Genomic DNA, 26,099 nt, shown 5'->3' with positions numbered 1-26,099 from the left:
CCATGTCAGGAAACCCAGCAATGTACCTGAGACTGTTTTTGGACTTTCTCCTCTGAATTTGCCTATGAAGCCAAAGGGATTTCCATGACGTGGGCCTAGGAAGCAACAGACAAAATAGGTCTCTCCCTGAGGGGCTATCTCTGTCTCTAACTTGTGTAGGAGATAGTTGAAACAATCAAAAGATTCTTAGCTGCTGATTAAAAAAACAATAATAATAATAATTTGCCTTCTAAACCCTTTTGTCTCAGACACACAACTTGTTTTGAGTTTTGAAGGACAAATGGAGAAACACAGTCCCCTGGAGGTTGAATGCCATGCAAACCAAAAGAGAGGGTGCAGAACAGACTTTTACCCTCCAGCTGATGGGGATTATACGTACATCCATGACCTCTGCATGCTGCCCCCAAAGCAGCCAGTATGTATTTCTTTCAGATTGCAACCAGGCTTGAGCAGGTATTTATTGAGTGCCTACTATGTCCTGATGCCTCTACTAGGCACTGTGCAGGACATCGTCCAGTATGAAGACATGGGTTTCATGTGCATACCCAGCTGGGACAGCCTGCACTCCAGCAGTCCAATCCGTTTTCTCCAAAGACTCCCCCAGTGCCTTCACACCCCTCTGCCCTTTCTGTAAAGTTCTATCGCACAGTGAGCTCAACTCAGCACGGTGCCTTTTACAGAGTTAGTGCTTCATAAATGTGAAGTGCTACTTTTGTACATCACCTATAGCCGTAAATATGTTGATATATATAAATTCATGTGTCGAGAGAGGGCTTTCCTGACCACCCAATCTAAAGCGACCACCCCTCACTTTCTACCCCCTTGCCTTACACTTATTTTTCTTATCTCATGGAATGACGTTATACTACACGCCATTGTCTTTCTCTTGCCACCAGAGTGACACGACAGCAGTGCAGTACCAAGAGTGAAGGCCTGGGAATGACTTAACCCAGGAGCAGGCAATAAGGAAATGTGCTGTCTGGGGAGAACTGAAACACAATACTTAAACCTACAAGTCAGTCTGCTTTTTTCATCCCCACGCACCACCAACTCAGAGAGAAATGCTTGAGTGCCCTTCAGGGAAGACTGCTTCCCACCACACTTCCTTAGAGGGGGTTTCATCTGTCTTGTTCACAGTCGTACCCCATTATGCAACTATAAAAGCAGTCACTCTTTAAAGTATTTTCTCCAATTTTTCATGGGTACGATGTATCCTCCCACAAGGCCATTCACATTAAGAGTATATCTTAATAGTGTGTGGGTGGGTGTGTGTGTCCTGCATCGTGCCCAGTAGTGAGCATGTAGTAGGTACTCAAAAAATACTTGATCGAGCTTAGTTAGGGTTTGTACCCACCACCTAGAACTTGGGATAGGAAAGGGTCATGGCATAAATGCCACCAGTGAATAAGGTAGCCCAAGAAAATCATTTCATGATGGGGCAGTGACAGGCAAGAAAAGCATGACCTCACTCCTTCCCTCCAGCCTGACCTTGGCAAATGGCAAGGAACCTGACATCCCTCACACCCATCTTCTGCTCCTTTAGAAATATATAACCTTTACGGAAAACCTACTCTGGGCCAGACACCCAGCTAGCCCTCTGCCTGTGTTGTCTCATCTAATCTCTAGTATTGAAACAGGTACTATTGAAACAGGCAATGAAACTGGGGTTTGATGAAGTGAAACAACACCCAAGATTATTCATCTGGCCAGAGTTCATGCTCTAAAGAACACGATGTTTTCACCTAATCAAATTTTTTCATTCTCCACAAATCTCTTTAGAATTGAGAGGTCGCCATGTTTCAGCCTTTCTGTGTAGTCTTCCTCCTACTGAATCAGGGTGAACCCAGAAGTCAAACAGGTCAATGAACTCAAACAGCCTCTAACAAGCTCTTCTCATAGAACTAGGCGTATTACCTCACTCCCTTTCATAACAGCACAGTAAAGAGCTTATCAGCCCTATTCCTCCTGAAGCACAACTAAAATACGCAGCTGGTCATTGACTCCTAATTCAGTTTGCCATCCAACCCCAATAAGCCAAGTTCTAAGTAAAACCCAGAATATGAGATGCTTAATCTCAACCATTAAAATAGACTTAATTTGTCTCTAAGTTCCCTTCCTGTGAAGTCACTCATTCAAACCTGTGAAGCGTCACCTCATACATTGTTTTAAGTTTTTATTTATTTTTCAATTACAATTGACATTCAATATTTTATATTAGTTTCAGGTGTACAGCATAGTGGTTAGATGTGTACATAATTCACAAAGTGATCTCCCCAATCTCGTGCATTTTTAAAGGAAATAAAGTCTGTTTTGAAGATTCACTAGTCTCTTTTCCAGAGTCTGCCTTCCTCTACACACACACACACACACACACACACACACACACACACACACTATATCCTTTTTCACTGCAACCTCCTGAGTTTTATTCTATCCCCTAACTATCTAGCCTCCCGCCCTCCAAGCAGCTCTCCACACCTGGACATTTCCCGGCATGTCCACTACCACAGCTCACCTTATCCCAGTTGGTAACTGGCTGGCTAACCTAGGGAATCAGAGAAGACTTCAGCCTGCTCGTCCTATGCAGAAGCTGTCCTGGACTCTGCCACACAGGAAATAAAGGGTTACAGGCAATTTTCAGAAACCTTCACATACTGACAGGACTGTCCCCAGCCCAACAGACCAATCAGATTCACAAGGAAACATGAGAATGCCCTGAGCAGCATATCCCAATGCTCATACATGGGAACATGCTTCCCAAAAGGGGTTTATGGCCAAATCAGTTTGAGGAACTCTGCATTTCCCTTCCCCAGTTGCACATTAACACACCAAAAGCTCTGAAAAGTCCTGCAGTAAAGTTTATTTAATTTTGTTTAAGCCAGTGAGTCATAAGCTTATTAATTGATCATGGAACTTTTATTTTTTTTCCCCATAGCATCTCATGGGACCAGTTTTCTATAGAGAATGTAGGGGCATCTGTCTTACAGGGCCAATAATTCCATAAACTAATTTTTAATATGTTTTGAGATTTGAAGATCTGCCTGTGAGATTCAAACTGGCTCTCAGCAAGTTTGCAGTCTAGTGGTCTCTTAGATCACTTAGATCAAGAGTTGTCACTGACACCACAGGATGGCCACGGGGTTTGAAAATTAATCTGGGGAACGTAATTTAGTGGTTACCAGAGGGTAAGGGGGTTGGGGGGTGGGAGATGAGGGTAAGGGGGATCAAATATATGGTGATGGAAGGAGAACTGACTCTGGGTGGTGAACACACAATGTAATTTATAAATGATGTGATACAGAATTGCACACCTGAAATCTATGTAATTTTACTAACAATTGTCACCCCAATAAATTAAAAAAAAAAAAAGAGTTGTCACTGACATTATTTTTAAAAGCACAATTCATAGGTAATGTAATAGCGAAGAAGTAATCAGGACGTGCAGTAAACTCAGGTTTGAATCCTCGCTCTGCCTTTCACTAGCTTTAAACCTAGGCAAGAAAACCTGCATCCCAGGGCTATTGGGAGGAATGCAGCTAAGCTATGAAAAGAGCCTGGTGTTTAGAAATACTCAACACTTGGAGTATTTGAATAAGTTGTACAGATGTCATGATCGTTGAACAAGCCCAACAACTCTATGGTCATGAACTGGCCCTGTTTCCACTTGTTCTCGCTCAGATTTTTATTGCAGCCCAACTGCATGCACCTGAGCAGTTTTTATCAGGCAATGACAGGTTAAGTGTTCATAAGACTTTTCTTTAATGGGCAAGATCGCCAACAATCTTTGCAAACTATGGCTCAGATCCATCCTGAGTCACACCTTTGGCAGATAATGTGAGACACATTTAATATATTTCCCTGAAGTTCACATTCCTCCAAAATAACACCTAAAACATCAATGAATTGAAAAGCTGCACATAGAAGAAAGGGCATGTGTTCTAGAGCCAGACACATTTTAATGCCAGCTTTGCCACTTATTTACCTATGGAGAGTTATCTAACCTCTTCAAACCTCAGCCTCCTCATCTGCAAAATATGGACAATATTGGGCCTATTTGGCAGAGTTGTTAAAAGAATAAAATGTGTAAAATCAAATACATAATGAAATAAATGATTATGTAAAGTACAAAGAATACTGCCCAACTCTTGGTAAGTGCTCAAAAAATATTAACTCCTTCCTTTACTTACTTACACACCTCAGCCACCCCCAGAGGTAGAGTGAATCTGATTGGGCAAACCAATAGCGATAGCCTATAGGGAGATATCTCTGGTCCTGAAGGAAGAACTATTATTATCATGGAGACTAAGATCATATAGCAGATTTCAGAACTCCCAGGTAAAAAGATAGCTTTTTGAATAAGACTTTTGTTCACTTTCCCCAAAAAACAGCTCAAGTTCTTTCCTGCTAGTTCAAAAAGTGATTCAGATGATTAAATAGAACCGTGGTGGAATCAGCTATACCTTCTCTTATGGAGAAGTCACATAGGGGAGAAAGACTAGAAAACTGGCAGGTTGTTTCCAGACCCGAGATGGTAAGGATATATATTGCCCACCCTCCCCACAGGAATTCATGCTGGCTGCTTGGTTGGAGTGAGAAGAATGTGAGGGCAGGCACAGGGCAACTAGTGTCTGGGTTCAGCCCATGCAGTGCCTGGAGCAGTACAGTTGGCTCAGAGTGCAGGCTCAGACATTGGGCAATTTACTCATTGTGTGTGTGTGTTTGTGTGTGTGTGTGTGTGTGTGTGTGTAACTAGCTTGCAAAATGTTGAGTTTCCCTTTTACTCATGGTCATTTGGTAAGGAAGTTTTTATTGGCAAAGAGCAGCAAAAACCAGTTACCAGAAATATCTGCAAACAGGTTTCTCCATTACTATTGAGATTCAGCTTTGGTTTCACTCTCTGTCTTTCATGGGGGAGAGGAGGGAGGGCATTTACAGATATGCCGAAGTGAGCTCAATAACAGACTGGAGATAACAGAGCAGGGTCAGTGAACTTGAGGAGAGATCAACAGAAATTATCTATTAGAAACAACAGGGAGAAAAACCATTGGAAAAAAAATCAATCGAGACTCAGGGACTTGTGTACAGTACAAAACATCTAACATTTGTATTGTTGGAGTCCTAGGAAGAGAAAAGAACGATGTTGGTACAGAAAAATAAGTGTGAAGAAATAATAGCTGAAAACTTCCAGAGGTAGTAAAAAAAAAAGAAAGAAAAAACACACGTAAATTTACATATTTGAAAAGTTGAGTAAATCCCAAATACTATAATCACCAATAAAATCGAGCCATATCATAATAAAACTGCTGGAAACCAAAGATAAAGAAAATATCTTGCAGCTGGAGAAAAATGACATATTATATACAAGGGAATCGTGGTACAAATAACTGTTTCTCATCAGAAACCATGGAGGTCAGAAGGCAATAGGTCAAATTTTTTAAGTGCTGGGGGAAAAGAACTTATCAACAAAGAATTCTAAATCTACAATCATTCTTAAAATTTTTAACATTCCTCTCATAGTAATAGATAAAAGAAGTAGATAAAAATCAGCAATGATATAGAAGATCTGAACAATGTCAACCAATTTGACCTAATTAGCATTTATAGAATACTTCACTCAAAAGCAACTGAATGCACATTCTTTTCAAGTGCACATAAACATTTAGCAAGATAGGCCATATCCTGGGTCATAAAGCAAACCTTAACAAATTTAAAAGAATTAGAATCATACAAAGTATGTTCTCCATCCATAATAGAGTTAAACTAGAAATCAATAGCAGAAAAATATATGGAAAATTCCCAAATATTTGGAAATTAAACAACACAGTTCCACCTGTCCATGAACCAAAGAGGATGATGCCTCAAGAAAATAGAAAATCTTTTGAGCTGAAAGAAAATTAAAATATAGCATATCAAAAACTGAGAGAGGCAGCTAAAGCCACAGAGAGAGGGAAATGCATAGCATTGCATGCTTAAATTAGGAAACAAAGAGAGGTCCAAAATAAAGAATTCAAATCAAGCCTCCACCTTAAGAATCTAGGGGAAAAAAGAGCAAACTAAACCTAAAGCAAGCAGAAGAAGAAAAATAATAAAAATAAGTGTAATAAATAAAAAAAGTGTAATAATAAAAATTAGTGGAATTGAAAACAAGCAAAATAGAAAAATATCAATGAAACCAAAGCTGCTTATTTGAAAAAAGCAATAAAAGTGATAAATATCTAATAAGACTGATCTAAAAAAGAGAAAAGAAACAAATTACTAATATGAGGAATAGAAGAGAGACTATCACTACAGACTCCTCAGAGTCTGCAGAAGGCTAATAAGAAATACAATGAACAACTCCATGTTCATACATATGAAATGGACCAATTACTTGGCATGGGGGAGGGCAGCGGAAACAAGCTACCCAAATTCACCAAAACAGAAAGAGATAAGATGAATAGTCCTGAATCTATTGGATAAATTTAATTTGTAGTTAAGATCTTCCAACAAAGCAAACTACAGGCACAGATTATTTTACTGCTTAATTCTCCCAAATATGTAGGAAAGAAAGAAATCCTATGCCACACAATCTCGCCCAGAGAAGTTAAGAGGAGGGAACACTTTCCAACTAATTTCATCAGCCTTTGATTACTCTGATTGTAAAGCCAGAAAAATGCCATAGAAGAAAAAAAATACTGCAGACCAATATTCTCATGAACATAGATGCAAAATCTTCAACATAATTTTTAGCAAATTGAACCCAGTAATATATAAAAAAATTATAGATCACAACTAACTGGGATTTGTCCCAGCAATACAAGTCTGTTTCAATATTCGAAAATTAAGCAAAGTAACACACCATATTAATAGACAGGAGGAAAAAAACTATATAATCATGATAAACACAGAAATAATATTTGACAAAATTCAACATCAACATCCATTCATGATAACAAACTAGGAGTAGAAGAGAATATCCTTGAGTTAGTAAAGCAAAAAACTTACAGCTAACATTATACCTAATAATTAAAAAAACCGATTGATTTCCCTCTAAGATCAGAGATATCTGCTCTCACTACTTCTCTATTCATCATTATACCCAATACCTAGTTTAATAAGACAAGAAAAAATATCAAAAGGTATACAGTTTGGAAATAAAGACACACAAATGTTCCAGTTTGCAGATGACATGATTGTCAGCATAGAAAATGCTAAGAAATCTACAAAAAAGCTCCTAGGGCTAATAAGTGACTTCATTAAGATTGCAGGACTCAAGTCCAATATATAAAAATGAATAATATTTCCCTACAATGGTAATGAATAATTAGAACCTAAAACTGTGGGAAGGGTTATGTTTACAATAGCTCAGAGAAAAAATGTAAAATATTTAGTGTAGGATTTGTATGCTGAAAACCATAAACACTAATGAAAGAAACCAAAGAAGGCCTAAATAAATGAGAGATATACCATGTTCATGGATTGGAACACTCAATTTGCTAAGATGTCAGTTCTCCTCCAATGGATCACTAGACTTTATACTATCCTAATCAAAATCTAAGCAGGATTGCACAGATAGCAACAATCTGATTCTAATATTTACATGAGAAGTCAAAATAACAGTGTAAAGGTAATTCAATGGAGAAAAGTTATTCAACAAATGATTCTGGAATAATTGGACATTCATATACAAAGAAATTAACCTTAATCTCTATCTCAAACCTCACACAAAAATTAGCTCAAAATGGATCATAGACCTAAATATAAAACTCTAAAACTTTTAGAAGAAAACAGTAGAAAATCTTTGAGAATTTAGATTAAGCAATATTTGTATTTCTTAGATATAAAGTATAAACCATATTTGAAAAATAGAATAAATTGGATATTACCAAAATTTTAAAACTTGGATATCACCGAAATTTAAAACTTTGGTCTGGGAAAGAAACTATTAACAGGATGAAAACATAAGCTATTGACTGGAAGGAAATATTCACGAGTCACATACCCAACAAAGTTTTTCTATCCAGAATATTTAAAGGGTTCTTTAAACTCAAAGATAAGAAAACAGCCCCAATTTTTTTAAATGGGCAAAAAATTTGAACAGATACTTCACCAAACAAAGTGCATGAATAGCAAACAAACACATGAAATGATCCTCAATACCAATAGTCAATAGGAAAATGCAAATTAAAACACAATGAGATAACATTATAAACCTATTAGAATGGCTATAATAAAACTTAAAAACAAAAACTGATAATACCAAGAACTGGTGATGAAGAGAAGCAACTGGATGTTTCATATATTGCTAGTTGTAATGCTAAATGGTATGGCCACACTAGAAAATTTGGCAATTTTTATCAAGTTAAACTTACACTTACAATATGACTCAGCAGTCTTTATCCTAAATATCACCCTAGAGAAATTAAAACTCTTGATCACACAAAAACCTGTGCATGAATATTTATAGAAGCTATTCATAATTGCCAAAAAAGTGGAAATAATCCAAATGTCCTTGAATGGGTGACTGGATAAATAATCTGTTATAGACATTCAATGGAGTCTCTCTCCCAGTAAAAAGAAATGAACTATTGATCAAAAACATTATGCTTAATGAAAGAAGCCACACTCAAAATGTTATATATAATATGGTTTCGTTTACGTAACATTCAGGAAAAAGCAAAACTATAGGGACAGAATAAATCTATGGTCACAAGGGGCTTGGAGTGGGTGAGGGGTTTGACCACAAAGGGAAATGTTTCAGGTGAGAAGACTGTTGTGTGTGCTGATCAGAGTAGTAATTAAATGACTATATGAATTTGTCAACACTCACAAAACTGTACAAACACAAAAAAACTGAATTTTACTGTATGTAAATTAAACTTAAAAAAAGAAAGCTACAGTGGCTATGTTAATATGAGAAAATAAGAGAAGAAATCAGTGAAACAGAAAACAGAAAAACAATTAAGAATATAAATTTAGCCAAAAGCTGGTTCATTGAAAGGTTAAAAAAACTAATAAACTTCTTGCCAGATTGATCAAAAAGAAAAAGGAAAAAAAAAAAGACACAAATTACTGATATCAAGAACAACAAAAGGAGCATCACTATAGATTGTACGGACATTAAAAATATAACAAGGAAAGATAATGAACAACTTTAGGCCAGTGAATTCGACAACTTAGATGAAATGAACAAATGCATTGCAAGATATAAACTGACTAAGCTGATAACTACCCATAGATAACCTGAATTGCCCCATATCTATTAAAGATAGTGAATCAGAAGATGAGGACCTTCCTATAAAGAAAACTCCAGGTTTAACTGGCTTCACTGGTGAAATCTACCAAAGATTTACAGAAGAAATAATACCAACTCTATCCAAGCCCTTTTAGAAAATAAAAGAGGAGAGAATACATCCCAGACCATTTAATTATCTTATAATTTTTAAAACATCAAATGGAGAGCAATGCTCTCATTACTTACAAGGCCCCCAAATCGAAATCACTGCCCAAGAACTCTTCCAGTAGACTTGTATCCAGGGTTGGGTCCCCCAGATTGTCATTGGTCCCCTGAGCTGCAAAGACAAATTGTAAATCTTGAGATTCATGAAGATTTCAAAATGGCTAATGACTAAAACATTGACATGCTTGCATCCAAGAATTTCAAAGCAACTAAATGGCATAATGCATTTATTGAGAGTCGTCTTTCTTCCATTTCAATATTTCCTTCAGAAATCTCTTCAGATGTCACCCTCCTCCAACAGCCTACCCTGAATGTCCAAGGCTGGGTTAGGTGACTTTTTCATGTACTTCCTTTATCACCATGTGCTTTGCCTTATATACTATTACAATTGTTTGTTTTTGTGTTTGTTTCTCTATCTAAAATGTTTAAGGGCAGGGACTGAGTCTTTCTTATTGTAACCACAAGAATCTATGTATAAAGAAGGCAGCAATAAACATTTATTGGATGAGTGGATGGATGGACAGACAGATTTTTTTTTCCAGTTTAGTTGAATAACATGTTCAATATATTGCTTCATATTTTGTTAGACTTCCCACAATATAACACAATATTTCTGTCCTTTTTCTTGGTTTAAAAACTTGAAAACAAACTTATTGTTTTCATTCTGATCATAATTAAGATGTTAGATTTTTATAAAAGAATATAAAGTATAGGAATATATTATAAAGAAGACAAAACAATCTTTATTTGCAGATAACATGACTCTACCTAGCAAACTCGAGAGAAACAACTGACAATTAGAAATAATCAGGAAATTCAATACAGTAGTTGGTTAAAAATAATATATAGAAACTACTTTCTTATATATTAAAAAATAACCAACCAATCATTCAATAAATATAAAGAAAAAAATAAAATTCCCCTCAAAATAACAAAAGCATAAAATATCTAAACACATATTCAGGCACAATTTTTTTTAAAAGCTTAAAAAACTGTACAAAGGTTTGTAAGAGATTTGAATAAATGAAAAGAATTACATTGTTTTTAGACTAAAAGACTCAACATTGCAAAAACTTATATTATTTAGGATATCTGCCAAACCCATATATTCATTTTCTGAGAACTTTCCCCTTGTGTTTGTAACACATAACCTCTACAGGCACCTGAGTCAGGGAGAACCAATTCATTGGTTGGCCAGTTATCTATCAATCCAAGTATTTCTCCCAAGAATTTGAACTAATAGACTTTAAAGCTTGTGGTTGAGATTAAGTCATGTAATAGCTAAAGCTGTGGACTAGAGTAATAGTCTTAATATTTCTGCCACACTTACCCAGGTCTTTCTTGATTTTTAACCCTTACTGAGCCTGGTTGTTTCACTTTTGCTTTAATTATAATGACAAAGTCTTTATATACCCAATAAACCTTTTTGAATTGGTTTGTATGTTACCTGAAATCAAATAATCTCCAAGTTAAAGTGTTCTGAAATTCTTCTGGAAAAATAAATACCCCCAAATCGCCAAAAAAAAAAAAAAAAAAAAAAATATATATATATATATATATATATATATATATATATATATATATATATAGAAGGGGAATAAATAAGTGCCAAGAAACATACAAATGGACACATTAAAGGAATACAAACAAGTCCAGGGCATATCAAATATTACATATATATGGAAGATGTAAAAATTTTTAGTACATGATAAACATATCCTTTAACACCAGTGAAAAAAGATTGGTTATTCAATGAAATTTATGTGGAAAATTGGCCAGACATTTGGAAGAAAAAAACCCGGATCATTTCTCTGCTTCCACACCAAAATTCCAGATAGATCAAATATTTCAACATAAATAATAAATGAAACCATAGAAAGAAAGCATGAGTGAATATTCTTATGAACTTGAGATAAAAAAAGCTCTTCCAAGCATGGCATGAAAACCAAAATTATAAAGAAAGAGACTAATACATTTCATTTTTTGAGGGGGAAAATTTTTTTTAACATTTTATTTTAAAGTAATGTTTAACCTTAAGAGAAACTATAAGAATACAAAAGAACTCACTTATACCCTTCACTTATATTCACCAGTTATTAACTTTGTGGGTTTTTTTTCCAGGTACAGTTTAAATATGTGATACTTCAATTTTCTGTCCCCTACACCAATAGCCCTCATGTAATCCGGTGCCTTGTGTTCTTCCTAGGGCAAGGTACCTTGGAATTCAGATCACTGCACCAGTTACAGGAGGGACATTTTATGTTTAGCTTTTGGCTTGGTATCTCATCCAAAGGCATGAAAATAAAACTTTAAAAATCTTGAGCACCTCCCAAATGGGAAAAATTGATGGGTACCAGAGACAGGTAGAAGGGAGGGAGGGAAAAGAGAAAGGAAATGCAAGAAAAGAGAGATCACCAACTCCATTCAGTGGCATGAATTAAGAAGCAAATAGATAGAAGAGAGTCCTAAAAGTCGAGATGGTCAGAAATGACCTGATAATGGAGTTTAATCTTGAGCTAGACTTTGAAGGAAGTACAAGATGGAGCTGAGCAGAACAAGACTCATTCATTTTTTCCATTGATTCAACCAAGATTTGTTAAGTAACTACCATGTGCCAAGCACTGTACAAGATCCTAAGGACAGAGCAGTGAAAAAACAACAACAACAACAAAAACCGAAAAGGACTCCCCTCACAGAGCTTGGATTCTAAGGAAAGGAAAGGTGTCAATAGTGGGGGTGGGGGTGAGGGAGGACATACATAACTTATGAGAAATAATAAATTAATAAGATATTTTTGGACAGTGATGAAAATAAAACTAGTGGTATGATAGACTGAGGGAGAAGAGCTCCTTTCGACTGGAGGCCTTGTTCAGGAAGCAGCCAGGCAGGCAAATATGGAGGGCAGAACATGCCATGCAGAGGGAATGGCAAGGACAAGAGCCCGGGGGCTCTGCCATGGTTAGCATGTCTGAGAAGCAAATAATTCCAGAGCGGCCAGAGCACAGGAGCACAGGGAAGTGGGTAGGAGAGGCAGTCAAAGCAATGGAAAGTTTTTGGAAAGTGACATGATGTGCTTTACATTTTTGAAAGGTCACTCTGGTTGCTTTGTGGGGAAGGACTACAAGGGGACAAGAACAGAAGAAGGGAAATCAATTCACACAGGATCACAGTTGTGGAGGGACATGCAGAGGCAGTTAGGGGTTCTTACTCTGAGCGAAGCAAGAGGATTAGCACTTCACCTGCATTATCTCATTAATCCTCGTAACAGCCCCAGGAGGTGGACATTATTATCGACCGTTTACAGAGAAGGCTAAGTGATTACACAGGTTCACTAGCTTGCCAGGGTCATAACTAGTAAGTGACACACAGGGAAGCCAACCAGGCCTGCCTGATTCCGGAGCCTGCTCTCACTACCCCCTCCCACACCTCCCCCAACAATGCCAACCAACTGCAGTGAAGCAACTTGCTTCTACTACTTCACTGGGCTTTGGTCAAGCTGATTGCTAAGAGAAGCAGATGGAGGGAAAGATCTGTTTAGTTTCCTGCTGAAGCCCCTGCTGGTGTCCCATCTGCTTTATACAGGACCCCTGACACACACACACACACACACACAATTCCCCAAGAAGAAACAGGAGGTGGCCCATAGATGCTAAGACCTGACTGATGTGCCACTTGCTTTCCATCCCCCACCCTCCCCCATTCCTGTCCCCCGGTAGAAATAGGAGATGGTCCTCAGCTCCCAGGACCTGCCCTGTGTGATTTGTCCAAAGCCCTTAATGAACAAGGAGAGATGACCCCTGCTGTAGCTGGCTTTCTCTAGGACTCCAACATCACATCTGTGCCTTCCAGACCCAAAGGAAATTACTCAACAAGATAAATTCATAGTGTCAGATAAAATTGTTTCCAGGAGGCTTTACACATACAGGGACACTCTCTAACGGCTCTTAAAATAAATCTCATGCTTTTAAAAATAAGCACTTTGCTCTAAATGTCTTAAAAACTGGTTTATAACACCCAAACCTGCGAAGAGGGCATCGTTGGGCATCCCACAATCGAACCTCAATTGTGCCCTTTTCTGCATTTATCTTTGTGCCTGGGAAGGGCTGTCACAGTCCTGCTCACAAAACCCAGACCTCCTGGGAGTGCCAGAGAACTGTCCCTTTATTGCTCTCAGAAAGCAAAGCTCTTATTCGGGGCGGCCGAATGGCTCAGTTGGTTAGAGTGCGGGCTCTTAACAACAGGGTCACCAGTTCAATTCCCACATGGGCCAGTGAGCTGAACCCTCCACAACTAGATTGAAGACAATGAGCTGTTGGTGGGGCGGCCGGATGGCTCAGTAGGTTAGAGCGCGAGCTCTCAACAGCAAGGTTGCCGGTTCAGTTACTGCAAGGGATGATGGGCTGTGCCCCCTGCAACAAAGATTGAAAATGGCAACTGGACTTGGAGCTGAGCTGCGCCCTCCACAACTAGATTGAATGACAATGACTTGGAGCTGATAGGCCCTGGAGAAACACACTGTTCTCCAATACTACCCAATAAAAAAACAAAAAAGCCCTTATTCACCCTAGTTTTCTGCCTCCTTCCATGCACAGTGACAGCAGCATAGTGACAGCTGCAGGATGGTAAGCTGCCCTGCTGTCCTTGGCCTTGGGCAGACTAGGAGAAAGCACATGGTTATGAGAATCAATCTTCCAGGGAGGGCCACAGACAAACCCAAGCTGCATCCACAGGACCTACTAACACATAATAAGCCTTTGGGGAAACAGTGCGTCTCCAAAGGTATAAGTAGGGTGTGCACAGCTTTTCATTACTCCCTCCCTTCTCTGTCTCTCTGTCTCTCTCTCTGTCTCTCTCTCTGTCTCTCTCTGTCTCTCTCTGTCTCTCTCTGTCTCTCTCTCTCTCTCGTCCTACATAAAGACCTTTCTTGTTTCTACCTGATAGGCTCCTTTCCCACATCACTTTCCTCAACCCAATGTCCCCTGCTCCTTCTTCATCTACACTTTTTGTCCCACAACAACACTACTCAGAGTATTCAGACAACAGGCAAAATAACAATATTTTTCTGTTATGACAACTCTAGGTTTTTAAAAAGATTCTAAAAAGCAGCAGTGAGGATTCCCCTCCTGGTGTCCCTTTGGATTAAAACATAGTTTCCCTCTAATATGCCAGTGTTTCTGAGAAATTGGAGCATAAATGTTCATGGATGTTCCGAAAAGGAAAGAGGAGCGGTGGAAAAAGACAAGAAAATGGAGGAGACGAGAAGAAACCATAGTCTCCTTTTCTAATTTCTAAGGATACCTTTGTCTTGAAAATCCACTGAAAATAAAACTGGATTTAAAATCTAATGTGGGTGTTTAGAGTCACAGTGAGTTCAGAGGTAGATGAGTAAACATGACATTTCCCCAGAGACATTTCCAATCACTCATTGACTAATTGTTTCCTTCATTTATTGAACATTTACTTAGCATCCACAATGTGCCTGGGAATAAAATCAGGGATTAGTTTACAACCCCGTGAGAGGGACAAGAAAATCAGCTGTACCAGCACAGGGTGTTCATGTTAGAATGATTGTAGGCATGGGTACCACGGGAGCCTTTCAGTTAGGCTGACGGGGGGTGGAGTGGGGGGGTGCAAGGATTTCCTGAAGGTCACACTTGAAAGGAATTTTTAAGGATAAGCCGAGGGTGATAAAAAAATAATAAAATTCTAGGAGCAGAAAAAAAGCATGTGCAAATGAATTCCAATAGTCCGCAGCAGGACTCCTGTGGAAAGGTGCCAGAGCCGGAGGCAGGTAAAGAACATGGAAGAATGAACGCAGTGCTTTTCATGGATCCACTGCAAGCCGCATATACTTTTAGTTCCACCACTGTAGCAATCACCTGGTGTGTGTCTGTCTCTCTCTACTGAACTCTAAGCCTCTCTCAGGTAGAAACTGCCTCTTTTTGTACAGATCCTAAAGCATATAGAACAAGGAACATGGCAGTTATTCAATAAATATTGAATTTGTTGGGTGAGTAATAAGATTTGCATGAATAAATGTGATTTTGAATGGTGGCAGGTATATCTAGAGAAACCGTCAGACAACAGATCATGAAGTTTTATAGGTATCAAGGTAAGGAATTTGTCTTAAAAGTTATGGAAACATTGAAAATTTTCATCAGAGGGTTGGCATTATCAGGTCTATAGTTTTGAAAGGTCTCTCTGCCTGCTGTTGGGAACGAAGCTGGATGAGACTAGAAGGAAGAGACAAGGTAAGAACACTGCCAACATTTGCCATCCCTCATTAAATCACTCAACACACAATCAAAGCTGCTATTGACCAGGCACAATGCTAGAGACACAAAGACAAAGGAGCCTTAGTAAGGAAGGGTCCTGGCTCTACAATCAGGCCTGGAGTCAAAGCTGGCTGAGGCACTTCCCAACTGTGCCACCTTGGGCAAATTACCTGGCCTCTCCGTGTCTCAGTTTTCTTCTCTATAAAATGAGGAAAACAAGAGCATCTACCTCACAGAGTTGCTGGGAGGATTAAATAAAATCGTGCTTATTAGGTGCTCAGCATAGTTCCCAGCTCAGTAAACACACCCTTTGTCATTATCCTCAGTTCCTGTGCTCAAGGAGTTCACAGACTAGTGAGAAAAACTGGCATAAAAACACACCATAGTAACTTGATGTGAAAACGGAGTTGTACACAGAGCATTATGGGACACTTAAATGACTCAGCAGGAGCAACAGGGTGCCAGAAAAAGCTTCCAGGAATGGGGTCCATGAGGCTGGAACCGTCAGCAGGAGCAGATCCTGGGGCCCTGAAAGCCATGAAACCGTGACCTGGTACAATGGAGGTAGGGTCAGCAAAGTGGAAGAATGTGCTGTGGCGAGCAGGAGCTAGCTTGTACAAAGTTCTGCACATCTTTTTCCACCTCCATATTTGGTGTCATGTTAATAGCTTGAAATTAGTCATAGCGGGAGGATTTACACCATGGAAATTGGCAAACACTACAAATTGGGGAATTTTTTCCCCTAAAGAGTTGATTGTTTAACATTTACCAGCACACCACTGGCTGTGAGTAGTATGAGAAAGAAGATCCCCATCGGACTTTGTGACTGATTAGAAGGAATCTAGGCTATTCTCTTCCCTGTTATGGTGGCTGGGTGGGAGGTTGTGCTGGTGCCTTGTGAGAAGACATATGAGAGTTGGGAGAGGAGCCTGAGAAGGAGCTGGAGGAATTCATCTGCTCAGGGTCATATCGTGTCAACCCTGTGTTTGCATCCTTGCAGACAGAAGTGAGCACTGAGCGCTGCCCCCGGAAACACTCCACCTAATGCCTTGGAGTCCTGCGAGTCTCCCAGTCCTCCCTGCACAGGTTGTCCTGCATTCATCCAGGAAGAATCTAATCAGTTCTTTCAAACCGAGTTAACATGACCATTTGTTGGAAATAGTGACCAAATTAAGACTGTCTCTGGACTTTAATGCGCTATGAATCACCTGAAATTCATGTGCCCGATAATCAAAAGATAAAATGAAAATTAACCTTTATCCAACTTCAGCAAATAAATAGTTCAAGCACATTGTGTAACAGAAAGGCAACACCCACATGGGTTTTCTATAACTGTCACAGATGCAAAATTCTACAAAGGATTGCTAAAAACCTGGCTGCTGGACTCCACGAACAGCAGAAGACATCAGGGAGCCTGCAGCTGCCCATCAAGAACTGGCGATGCAGGTAGATTTCACTTCCTGTTCAGTTGCCTGACTGGCAGATTAGGACACCCTCCATGGAAATGTGTATCTTGACTTCAGCTAGACACTTAACAAAATTGTTCATTCATTCATTCAACATTCAACAAATATTTTAATGAAGTGTGTGTGCTAGGAACTGGGGACACAACAGTGGGCGACAATCTGGAGGGGCACCGAAAGGAAGCAGACAGTTACCAACATGGTGTAATAAGTCAAGGGGGCTTCCAATTCTATTTGGAGGGGAGGGGTGGGCAGTCAAGAATGGCTATATTTGTAGCTAAGATGGAGAAAAGTGGAGAAAATTACATTAGAATTAAACGAATTTATACCTGGGAGAACAACTGTACCCCAAAATGTTAACCTGGAAAAAAATCCTAAGATTCAGTATAAAATGACTCTGCTCTTATCCTTCTCAATAATGCTTTTTGTGATTTGGATAATTACAGAGAAAGCAAACTGGCCAAGTATGTAGTTAGCTTGAAGGAGGTTGGCAAGGTGCAATATAGTATGAAAGAGTCAGGTCTCATCTGGACCCACTGGATTTATGACTGACTGACAAGATAAAATTTTATAGGTTAAGCCTTCAGTTTTACATTGACTTTTTACATTATGTAAATACGGGATGGGGAAACTTGGCTTATGAGTGAATTGGTGATAAAGACAGAGGTCTTTTAGTTGCATCATCATGAGGAAGTAATGGGAAAAGAAACTATGATAATAAAACAATAAAATCATTGAATAGTGAACTAGGATGCTGAAGTCCCATTCCTCAATACACACGTCCAATCTTGATGACATGGGTCCCATACCTTAAGAGGAATGTTGACAAATAGTGGGGTGTCCAGAGGAGAGCCAACAGAGTGTGACAGAATCACAAGTCAAGCCACATGAGAGATGGTCAATGGAGAATAATAATAATAATACTTGGTAACTTTGTTGAGCACTTTATATCCACTGATACTGCGCTAAGAATTTTACAGCTACTTTTTCATTTCATCCTCACAATTTCATTCTATCAAATATGAAGTATTATTATCCCCATTTTTCAGAAGAGCACAGTCTTAGTGAACTTAAATAACTTGCTCAAGTTGCAGTAACACAGTTGTTATTGCAGGGGCTCAGGGATTTTCTACTATAACATAATGTGTGTGCTCCTGAGCAACCTTGCTTTCCACAAAATCATGCAAAGTAATGAAGGAAAGTAGGGTTGAGGCAAACCACTCAAAAAAAATAATAAAAACAACAACATTCCTACTAAAAATGTAAAGAACACATAAAATTATTATTAATGTTGTTAAGTACTTCAGAAAATATAGGAATTTACTCTTTACAAAAAGGATGTTAGAAAGGGGTTACAAAGAAGAGTTACAGCTGCTGAATTATAAGGACAGGAGAGAGGAGGAAACTGAAATTATAACTGGTTTAAATCAATTACATTAGAGCTACCTTCCTGAACTCAGGGACTCTCCTCCCCTCTCTGAACACACTAAATCCATTTTCTCCTCAATAACATGTACTAATGTTAATAAATACAGGAAAAAATAAAACACCAGAAGAGAAATAAAACACAAGTGCATGTTAACCATAAAAGATAAATTTGGGAAACAGAAGCTGACAAAAGATTTTTTTAAGTGGTATAGGAACACATTGAGAAATCTTATTGATTTTCTGTCCAAGATTCTGAAGAATTATTGTTCTGGTTTGGTCTATTAGAAAGTCTAATTTTGCCAAAGGCCAAAAAGGAGGAGGAAGAGGAAGACCATCCCAAAGGAAGGAGATCTAAACAGGGGATATCCACCACAGGCTGGACAGGTGGTTGGGCTCATCTGAAACACACAGCGTTGAATACTAAATCAAGACCCCCATGGCACAAATTCAGGAAAATGTGACAAGGAAGCTGCCCACACTGTGGCTTTCAGGGGTGCCCGGCCTGCCTCAGCAGTCACTTCCTGTTCTGTCAAGACAGGCAGATAGGAAAGGGACAGCCCAGCAGAGCAATGGATGAGGTCTGGGTTTCACGTCCTCTTAAATTCAAGAAATAAAGGAGGGAAATCCAGAAGGCTTGGAATCCTGGGGAAAGACCAGGTTTGGTGTTTTATATTTACTAATTCATCAATTTTTTCTGAGTACCTTCTATGTGCCAGTTCCTAGCTGCTGAGGCTGCAGCAATGAATGACACATAGTTCCTTCCTTCCATGTGTCCATAAGAGACAGACACAGAAAAAGGCAATACATACTTTGAAAGGTGAAGTGCAAAATACTATGGAAAACACGGGAGCCAGGAGGGAATGATGCCAGGGCCGAGAGCTCAAGGGTGAACAGCAGTTATCCAGGTGAATAAGGGAGGACAGAGTGTTCCAGAAGGAGGGAGCCCCATGTGACCTAGAATCAGGAAAAGCATGAGAATTTGGCAAACTGCAAAATAGGCAGACCTGGGTTAAATTTCAGTTCCCCTGAACCTCTCTGAGCCTGTTTCCTTATCTGGGTTTTACCAACTTAGAGCGTTGCTTACAGACTAAATGTAGTAACATATATAACCCACTACTAACATGTTCTCTCCTTGACCAAGCTGTATTCAGACTTCCCTGAACTTTTCAACAAGGGCTACTTCCATGTTTCTCTGTGCATTTTTCAATTTGAGCAAGAAACCTGATAAATCAGTTTAACCAGCATCCCGCATTCTCCATATATGATCACCCTTGTTATCTAAATTAGGTTGCTCATCCTCCATCATTGCCCAGGTGATGTCTGATCACCCTCGCCTGTGTTCAACAAGTCTTGTTAGATCAGTTTTTCCAGAATCCCCCGTACCCTGCTCCTTGGCTAAAAATTCCCACTTGCCCATACTGTATACAAAGTTGCACTCAGTCTCTTTCCCCGTTTGTCAAAGTTGTCATTATACCTATTGTGAAGGTCTCTTTTTTGAATAAAGTCCTCCTTACCATGCTTTAACAGCATCATTGAATTTTTTCCTCCTTTAACACTATGTGCTAGGCTCATAATAAATGTTCATTCCCTTCTTATTCCTTCCCTGTTCCTCACCTCCACCCCCTAAACACAGGACTCAGAAACAATACACCAATTGCTGAACTTCGGCAGATTGGTTTCATCAAAGCAGGGGGTTAGGGTGGTGATTCCTGATCCAAGATGGTAGAATAGATACAAACTGTGTCTGCATCCTTCCATGAAATCATTAAAATTACAACTAAATTATAGAACAATCAACCAGGGGAACCATCTGAAGTCTAGCCAAACAGAAGTCCTATGACTAAAAATATAGGCGCCGGATGGCTCAGTGGGTTAGAGCGTGAGCTCTTAACAGCAGGGTTGCTGGTTCTATTTCCACGTGGGCCAGTGAGCTGCGCCCTCCACAACTAGATTGAAGACAATGAGCTGCCGCTGAGCTGCCGGAGGGGCGGCCAGATGGCTCAGTTGGTTAGAGTGCGAGCTCTCGACAACAAGGTTGCCATTTCAATTCCCACAGGGGATGGTGGGCTGCGCCCCCTGCAACTAAAGATTGAAAATGGCGACTTGACTTGGAGCTGAGCTGCACCCTCCACAGCTAGACTGAAGGACAACAGCTTGATTTGGAGCTGATAGGCCCTGGAAAAACACACTGTTCCCCAACATTCCCCAATAAAAAAATAAAATAAAATAAAAAACTTAAGAAGAAGCTATGCCAAGACTTGTAGGATGGGTGGAGACGAGGAAAGGGCCCCAAACCACCCTGTGGTTGTTGAGAATCAGGAGGGATATTACAGCTACAGAGGTTCCCCACAAAAGAGCAAGGGACCCCAGCCCTCCATACCAGGCTCCCCAGCCCAGAGTACTGAAGCCAGGAAGAGGAGCCCCCACAACATCAGGCTATGAAAAACAGTAGGGATTCTGACCATTTGGGTGGGCTGGAAGGCTGTGGGAAACCCAGAGGTCCTCTTAAACAGCTTGTGCACAGACTCACTCATTTACAAGCACTCACCTTGGGCTCCAGTGGAGGGACGGTGGCTTAGAGATATACAAGGGGTAGACTGAGGTGTGTCGTTTCAGGTGGAGGACTGCAGGACAGTTAGCATTTTCCAGGTGAGGGGTCCTGCTTCTGTGCAGCCGGCAGGTGGGTACCATCTTTCCTATGTTGAGCCCACCCCCACAGGCAAAATCTGAATCTGATTGGCCTGTTAAGCTCCACTGCTCCACCCTGCTGACTCAGCTGGGACCTCGCCCAACCCAACTCATGCACCACAGGAGGCACTTTCTCCCAAACAACCAGCCCCTCCTGCATTGCACTCTTTCTTGGAAAACTACTGAACAGGCCCCAGGTGGCAGCAACTGGCCTCAGTGCTCTGAGACTTTTGCTGAGTAGCTCCAGGCTCAGCACTGGCACCAAACCAGAGTCTACATTAACCTGGTGATCACAACTCTTCCCACTCTAGTGACTCCCTGAGAACCTGCCTTACCCAACTTGCCTAACCCACAAGGCTTTATCAGTGGCTAACCTTGAGGGTGCTGGCAAGTGGTAGCAGGCCTCCAGGTGTCCTGGCTTTTTGTGGAGTTACCACAGGACTTGTACTGGTGGCAGCCATCTTTGGTTCACAGCTTAGCCTCTCCCACATGCCTCCAGGTTTAGCACAGGCAATGAACAACCATGGATCACTTTGCAGTTCCTACCAAGTAGCCCCGAGCCAGTCACAGGCAGTGGCTGACCGGGGTGTGCACTGGAGCCCCTCCCAAGAGGCCCCAGAACCAACATACTTGGAGGTGGGCTTCAGACCACAGCAAAAAACCACCCAATTAGCCCCACAAGCAGCAAACACAAAGCGTGGTCCCAACAGGCACCAGAGTCCATTGGGATGAATCCCACTCAATAGGGTAAGCCTCTCACACAGCAGGCCATAAGCTGTGGATGTGGCCAAACCGCACAGCCAATCAGCCAGAGGGACAATACCACCTACTGATGTGCAAGAGCATCGAGGCTCAACTATAACAGGAGGGCACACACCACCCCCACAAGAGACACTCCTGGAGAGACCGGCTCAGGTGACTAGGGAGACTGTGCCATTGAGCCCCATAGTACACCTATTACATAAGGCCACCCAGCCAAAACTGGGAAACATAGCAGAACTACCTAATACATAGAAACAAACAGAGAGAGGCAGCCAAAATGAGGAAACAAAGAAATACATCCAAAATGAAAAAAACAGAGGAAAATCCAGAAAAAGAACTAAATGAAATTGAGGCAACTAACCAGAGACAGAGTTCAAAACAATGGTTATAAGGATGCTCAAGGAAATTAGTGAGAACTTCAAAAAAGAGATAGCAAGCATAAAAAGGGACATAGAAACCATAGAAAAGAACCAGTCAGAAATGAAGAATACAATAACTTAAATGAAGAATGCACTAGAAGGAATCACCAAAAAACTAGGTGAAGCAGAGAACTGAATCAGCCATTTGGAAGACAAAGTAGCAAAAATGCCAATTGGAACAGCAAAAAGAAAAGAGAATCCAAAAACAATGAGGATAGTTTAAGAGACCTCCGGGGCAACATCAAACAAAGTATTTACAACAAACATTCACATCATAAGGGAAAACTTATTTGAAGAATTAATGACTGAAAACTTTCCTAACCTGGCAAAGGAAATAGACAGACAAGTCCAGGAAGCGCAGAGAGTCCCAAACAGGATGAACCCAAACAGGCCCACACCTAGACACATTATAATGAAACCGGCAAAGGTGAAAGACAAAGTGAGAATTCTAAAGGCAGCAAGAGAAAGGCAACTAGTAACATATAAAGGAGCTCCCATAGGACTGTCAGCTGATTTCTCAACGGAAACTTTGCAGGCCAGAAGGGATTGGCACAAAAAATTCAACACGATGAAAAGCAAGGAACTAAACCAAGAGTACTCTACCCAGCAAGGCTATCATTTAAAATCGAAGGACAGGTAAAGAGCTTCCCAGGAAAGAAAAAGCTAAGGGAGTTCATCACCACCAAACCAGCATTACAAGGAATGTTAGAGGGACTTCTTTAAGATGGAAAAAAAAATCAAAATTATGAATAATAAAACATCTGCATATCTATCAACAAGTAAGTGGATAAAATGATCCAACCAAAAGACATAGGAAGGCTGAATGGATAAGAAAACAAACCCTTACATACGCTGTCTACAAGAGACTCACTTCAGATGGAAAGACACACACAGACAGAAAGTAATGGGATGGAAAAAGATATTTCATGATAATGGAAATGAAAAAGGAAAAAAAAATCTGGGGTAGCAATACTTATACCAGACAAAATAGACTTTACAACAAAGGCTATAAGAAGAGACAGTGAAGAACCCAGTAATTCCACTTCAGGATATTTATCCAAAGAAACCCCAAATGCTACTTCGAGGGGACATGTGCATCCATATGTTCATTGCAGGATTATTTACAATAGGCAAGATGTGGAGGCAGCTTGGCTGTCTGTTAACAGAAGAATGGATAAAGAGGAGGTGGTACATATATATACAGTGGAATATTGCTTGGCCCTGGAGGGGAATGGGTTCTTGCCATCTGTGGCGACATGGATGGACCTGGAGGGTACTGTGCTGAGTGGAGTATGTCAGACAAAGACAGGTGCAATATGATTTCACTTAATGTTTTCTATTTTACTTATTTCCCTTGCTTATAGTGTGTGCTTCCCCCTCTACTCTTTTTGTTTGTTGGTTTCAGGTGTACAAAACAACATGATCATTAGACATTGAGACCCCTCACAAAGTGATAATTCTAAAGGCAGCAAGAGAATGTGGCCAAGTCTACTACCCCTCTGACATCATACATAGTTATTACAGTATCATTGACTGTACTCCCTATGCTGTCCTTTACATCCTATGACTATATATTTTTTTATTCTGTTTTGATTTCCAAACTTTACTTACTGATTATCCCCAGACAAAAACAACAGGAGTAATTAAAAGCTTTGATACTTTTCAAAGAAGTGGAGAATTTAATTTAGTTATGTGCCTCAAAGCCAGCTTCCCCAAACCCTGCCGGTGTATGGTTGAATGACATGTTTGAGGTCAGAGGTTAACAAGGTCGGCAGATAACATTTTTCATATAAATTTCCCACTACCCCAGCCTTTCCCAAAAGACTACTGACAGCTCAAAGGACTAGTGCTTTTACAGTGAGAGGGTCACAGATCATCAGTAAAATGAAACAAGTTCCCTCCTTAAACTAAATTTGCAGTCTCCCGACTTCAGCCCTTCTTACAGGTTTACTGTGAAATGAGCACAAAATGGTTAATACTAATTCAGGAACAGGACAATAATAACAAGGTTTGCCTTTCCACTTTGATTCTATCCCCTAATAAGGAATGCCACTAAACCCTGGAAACATGGTATTAAGTTTCACTGTTCTGTCATTTCTGAAAAATGTTGATTTCAGGACCAACGTGGAAAAGCTGAACCTTTTGCAATAAAAGGAAATACTCAGTACTTTGTCCTTTGTTGCTTGGCAACTAAAGGCTATAAATGGATTTTATGATTATAAAGGCTCTGGAATTAATGTGAACATGTAAAAGTTGTAATAACTCCCTGGAGACAGGAGTGCTTCTTTGAAAAAGAAATGTATGGAGATATACATATGTAGCTTATACCTATTCTTGTTTCAGAATAACTAACGTAAGCAATTTGGTTCCTTCACACTTGCAAATAGTATAATAAAGATCAATAACTATCATTTACTTCATCATTTCAGCTTTTCATCATTAATCCTCAAAACCCTAAGAGGTAGTAGGTGTTGTTTATCCCCATTTTACAGATGGAGAAAACTGAAACTTTAAAATATTAAGTAATTGGCCCAAGGTCACAAAACTAAGAAGCAGAGGAATCAGGATTCAACCCCCGGTCTGCCTTCACCAAGGCCTATGCCATTAAACACACACCACAGAGGTTCCTAGGATGCATGTTTCTCGGCTCCTGATCTTAGAGGACGTTGATCACTTGAATCCTACGGGAGTGACTGTTTCCAACTGTCAAGTCACACGATGTTCTTCTGAGAACACATTATTTCTCACGGCTATACGTGACAATTTCCCTTATATTGCTAACCAAATATCAGGGTATCATCTTGTAGGATTTTTTGTCCTGAGTCTGGTTACTAAAAAGGACAAGATTGAGAGTCAGTATTTTCTGCTACACTTCCAAGCAAATAAATTCCTTGCTACCTCAATTCCCTCGATAGACTTGTATGTGGCACCACGCAGTGCTACGGCCAGTGCTGGTGTTCTTATATCTTTGCATTCTTATTGGGAGCCTTATCTTTTGAGTTTCTGTGGCTGCCTGCTCCACGAACATAAACTATTGTTGTTTAACCACTAATGCCTCATCTTATGGTGCCAGAGCGGGGCTTTGCCAAAAAATGCCAGATGGCACTATAGTAAGTACCAACTGCTAGCACTCCAGAATAATTTCATTTACAGAATGGAATTACATGCAAATTGTCACACACACACACACACACGCCCTGGTTATTTTAACAGGAGCCATAAGTTCTACAGCTCCCTCTACAGATGTCCCTTTGCAACCCGTTTACAAGACACTGTGCACAGCTAGGAGCACAGGCCTTCAGAGAAAGACAGGCTTCTAACTCCAAGCTCTGAAACTTAATAGCTGTGTTACCTTGGGCAAGGTACAAACCTTCTGAGTTTCTGTTTCCGCATCTCTAAAATGGTGATAACATTATCTGCCTGTTCATTTTGTTGTGCGAATTAAGAATTAATACAGCTAAAGGTCTTAGTACAATGTCTAACATAGAGTCAAGCATTCATTAAATGGTTGTGGTTTTCTTTCTGATGACAGGCTGCTTCAGGGAGCTCCTTTAAAAGAATAAACTGTTTTATAATAAAATTATAAAATATTATTATTTTTTATATTTAATAATAAAAAAATTAT

The 26,099-nt window shown here is 39.9% G+C and overlaps 1 protein-coding gene across 1 annotated transcript in view; it reads right to left on the bottom strand.

Annotated features, from left to right (window-relative positions):
- The window catches only part of MYRFL (myelin regulatory factor like), a 106,257-nt gene that overhangs the window by 70,614 nt on the left and 9,544 nt on the right, over nt 1–26,099 (bottom strand). The window contains exon 2 of the mRNA XM_033116129.1: nt 9,461–9,551. Within this exon, the coding sequence (XP_032972020.1) occupies nt 9,461–9,551 (91 nt within the window). The remainder of the gene's footprint in view (nt 1–9,460; nt 9,552–26,099) is intronic.

Source organism: Rhinolophus ferrumequinum, chromosome 10 (genome assembly GCF_004115265.2).
Source record: "Rhinolophus ferrumequinum isolate MPI-CBG mRhiFer1 chromosome 10, mRhiFer1_v1.p, whole genome shotgun sequence".
Lineage (NCBI taxonomy): Eukaryota > Metazoa > Chordata > Mammalia > Chiroptera > Rhinolophidae > Rhinolophus > Rhinolophus ferrumequinum.
This window is presented reverse-complemented; position numbering and strand designations above follow the sequence as displayed.